Source organism: Akebia trifoliata, chromosome 8, assembly GCF_017979445.1.
Source record: "Akebia trifoliata isolate Shusen 1 chromosome 8, ASM1797944v1, whole genome shotgun sequence".
NCBI lineage: Eukaryota > Viridiplantae > Streptophyta > Magnoliopsida > Ranunculales > Lardizabalaceae > Akebia > Akebia trifoliata.
Window position 1 is genome coordinate 11,378,451 of NC_141382.1, and position 2,671 is coordinate 11,381,121.

General features: G+C 35.3%; 1 protein-coding gene across 1 annotated transcript; it reads left to right on the forward strand.

Moving 5' to 3' along the window:
• The first annotated feature begins 1,515 nt into the window (after positions 1-1,515).
• On the forward strand, positions 1,516-2,378 carry LOC147396105 (uncharacterized). Its single transcript, XM_086449793.1, has 2 exons — positions 1,516-1,617; positions 1,740-2,378. Exons 1-2 carry the CDS (start codon positions 1,516-1,518, stop codon positions 2,376-2,378), a joined length of 741 nt encoding a protein of 246 aa, XP_086305919.1.
• Positions 2,379-2,671: the final 293 nt, after the last annotated feature.

A 2,671-nucleotide genomic window follows, 5' to 3' on the forward strand; every position in this document is an offset into this window, starting at 1 on the left:
CGAGCTGTTGCTAGACTGATTAACAAGCAAGAAGCAACCAATTGTGCCAAACTTTGACTCAAAATTCTAATGGTCTCATGCACAATGAATCTATTTATTAGAAAAACCAACTAGTTTTGTTGAGGACACTGTTTACTCAATTAGTAATTGGCCTCCATATGGACCTAGAATATGACAAGTTGCAATCCATAGACCATATGAATCATCTATTTAAAAAACACATGACCATGTTGTTCTAAACATTAGTATTGTTATCCAAACTCTGTTGGAAACAAGCAAATTTTGTTAGAAATTGCATTTATTTGAAAAAATAACTTGGTTTTACTTATTTTAATTATGTCGATGAGAGTTATATAAATTTTTTATTTTTCAAAACTAATCTAAAGGGGTTGAAGAGATCATTTTCAAACTATGGCCACTAGTTATACCCAAAAATAAGCTTACTTTCTAGATTGAAGAGCAAGAAGCTTTACTAGTGTAATCAGCAAAATCCTAATATGGATTGAGAATTTCTCAAGTATATATCTTTCTCCTTCCATATGTTAAAAAAAAAATTATGATTGATTGTACATGTTTAATTTGAGTGCGAGTTATTCTAAGTTCTCCTTCTTTAAATTGTAGATTTTCTTACATTTATTGTATGTATCGTTCATGCACTAGTAGAGCTAAACCAATTCCCTGTGTATTGGATCCAAACCACAATTGGTTTTTCTTATAATATATATGTCTTCTCTAGAGTCCAACGTTGTTGGATAATGTTGAAGTATCTTGTTGGATAATGGTTTTGTTATAGAAGGATGAGCTCTTCCAACCCCCAAAGGATAAGGCATGGATGATGTATGAACTCTTCTAACCCCTTGGGATAAGACTTTGAATCTGTTATTTGAATCTTGTATTGATACACATTGACTTGTTCTTTGGTACATGGATTAAACTTTCTTCTTAGTAATTTTAAAATTCAATGCAATCTGTTTCTAAGTTCAGTATGGTTTTAAACAATTGAAATCCAATTGTTTCACTCTCATTATCTCAATGACTACCGTGAGACTGAGAATACACACACACACACACAACACACATACAACAATTACTGTGTTTTGTATAGTCAAAGATTGAGAACACAGGGCTCCCTCACCGTGGGACTGAGAACTGTGCATTCTTCCGGCTATCTATATGATAACCTGACATTGCCTCCTGGTTTCTCTCTTTGATTATACACTGTGCAAAAATTGTAGGTTGAGATGGTGTAAATAATTTACATGATTAATAGAAATAGACCATTTAATATTCTGTTCTACTGTCGTCTCTTGTTATTACCATTGGCAGATGGAAGATAACAATTCAAAGAATGCAAAAGCAGATTGGACACCCAAACAACATGAAGTTTGGGTCGAGATTTGCTATGAATTAGTTAAGAAGGGGAGGAGACCGCACAAAGTGCTTGACAAGACCGGTTATGATTTCTTAGTTAAGGAGTTTAATAAGAGAACTAATGTTTATTACGATAGAGGACAAATGAAGAACAAGTGGGATAGACAAAAAGGCATTTGGGGACGTTGGAATAAGATTTGCACGAATACTGGCGTCTCTTATGATGTTGATAATGGCATATTAGATGCAAGTGATGAGTGGTGGGATGGGTGGTTAGAGGTACATTTCTTGTTAATTTTTCATTTTATTTATTTTAAGATTTTTGTCTATCCCACTTGTTGTAAAATAGGGTTTTTTATTTTTTATAGCATAATCCAAAAGATGCAATATTTCGAAAGCAACCTCTGAAGTTTGCGAAACAATTGGATTTCATCTTTGGAGGGACATATGCCACTGGTAGCCGGATGTGGTCACCTGCATCTGGTACAATGCCATCTGCATCACTACCTCAGGATGAGAATCTAGATGAGGATGATCTAGATGATGTCATGCCAACCCAGCATCCAGAGTCTCAGACACCTCTACAGGAGACTCCTGATGATGCTGATGAGTTTGAGGATGATGCTACTCCTATTGTACCATCACCCACAACCCACGTTCGACGCAGAAGTGGAGATACTCTACTACCTCAAAGTCGTAGGCAGAAGACGACCACTGCTAGGCAAATTGACCAGTCATTGGAGATGCTCGCAAATGCAGTCCAGAGTCAGATATCCGCTTCTACCAATCCCACTGTAATTAAGAAAGGCAGTATTCAAGAGTCAATCGAGCTCTTAGACCAGCTACCAAATGTACCTACCAATAGTGATCTCTATCGTTATGCATTGAAGATGTTTATAAAAAACAAACAATTCAGAGAGGTTTTTTGTGCATTACGATCAGCAGATGTTCGTCTTGAGTGGTTGAATGGCGAGATGTCTGATTTTATGGCTGGAAAAGGCATTTAGACTTGTTTTATATGTAACTAAAATATTTTTTTGGGTTTTATGATGCACTTATAGAGTGCAATATACATTGATTATTTTTGGCTGTTAGATGGATATTGTGATTAATATTTCTATTAGATGGATATTTTTATTTGTTGTTAGATAGATATATACTACTAATATGAATTCATAAGCAGGTCATGGATTCAGATGTTGATACGATGAATACTATCGATTCAGCTGATACGGCTGATACTATCGATTCAAATGATGATTCCACCAATACTGTCGACTCAAGTGTTTTAAGTATGACC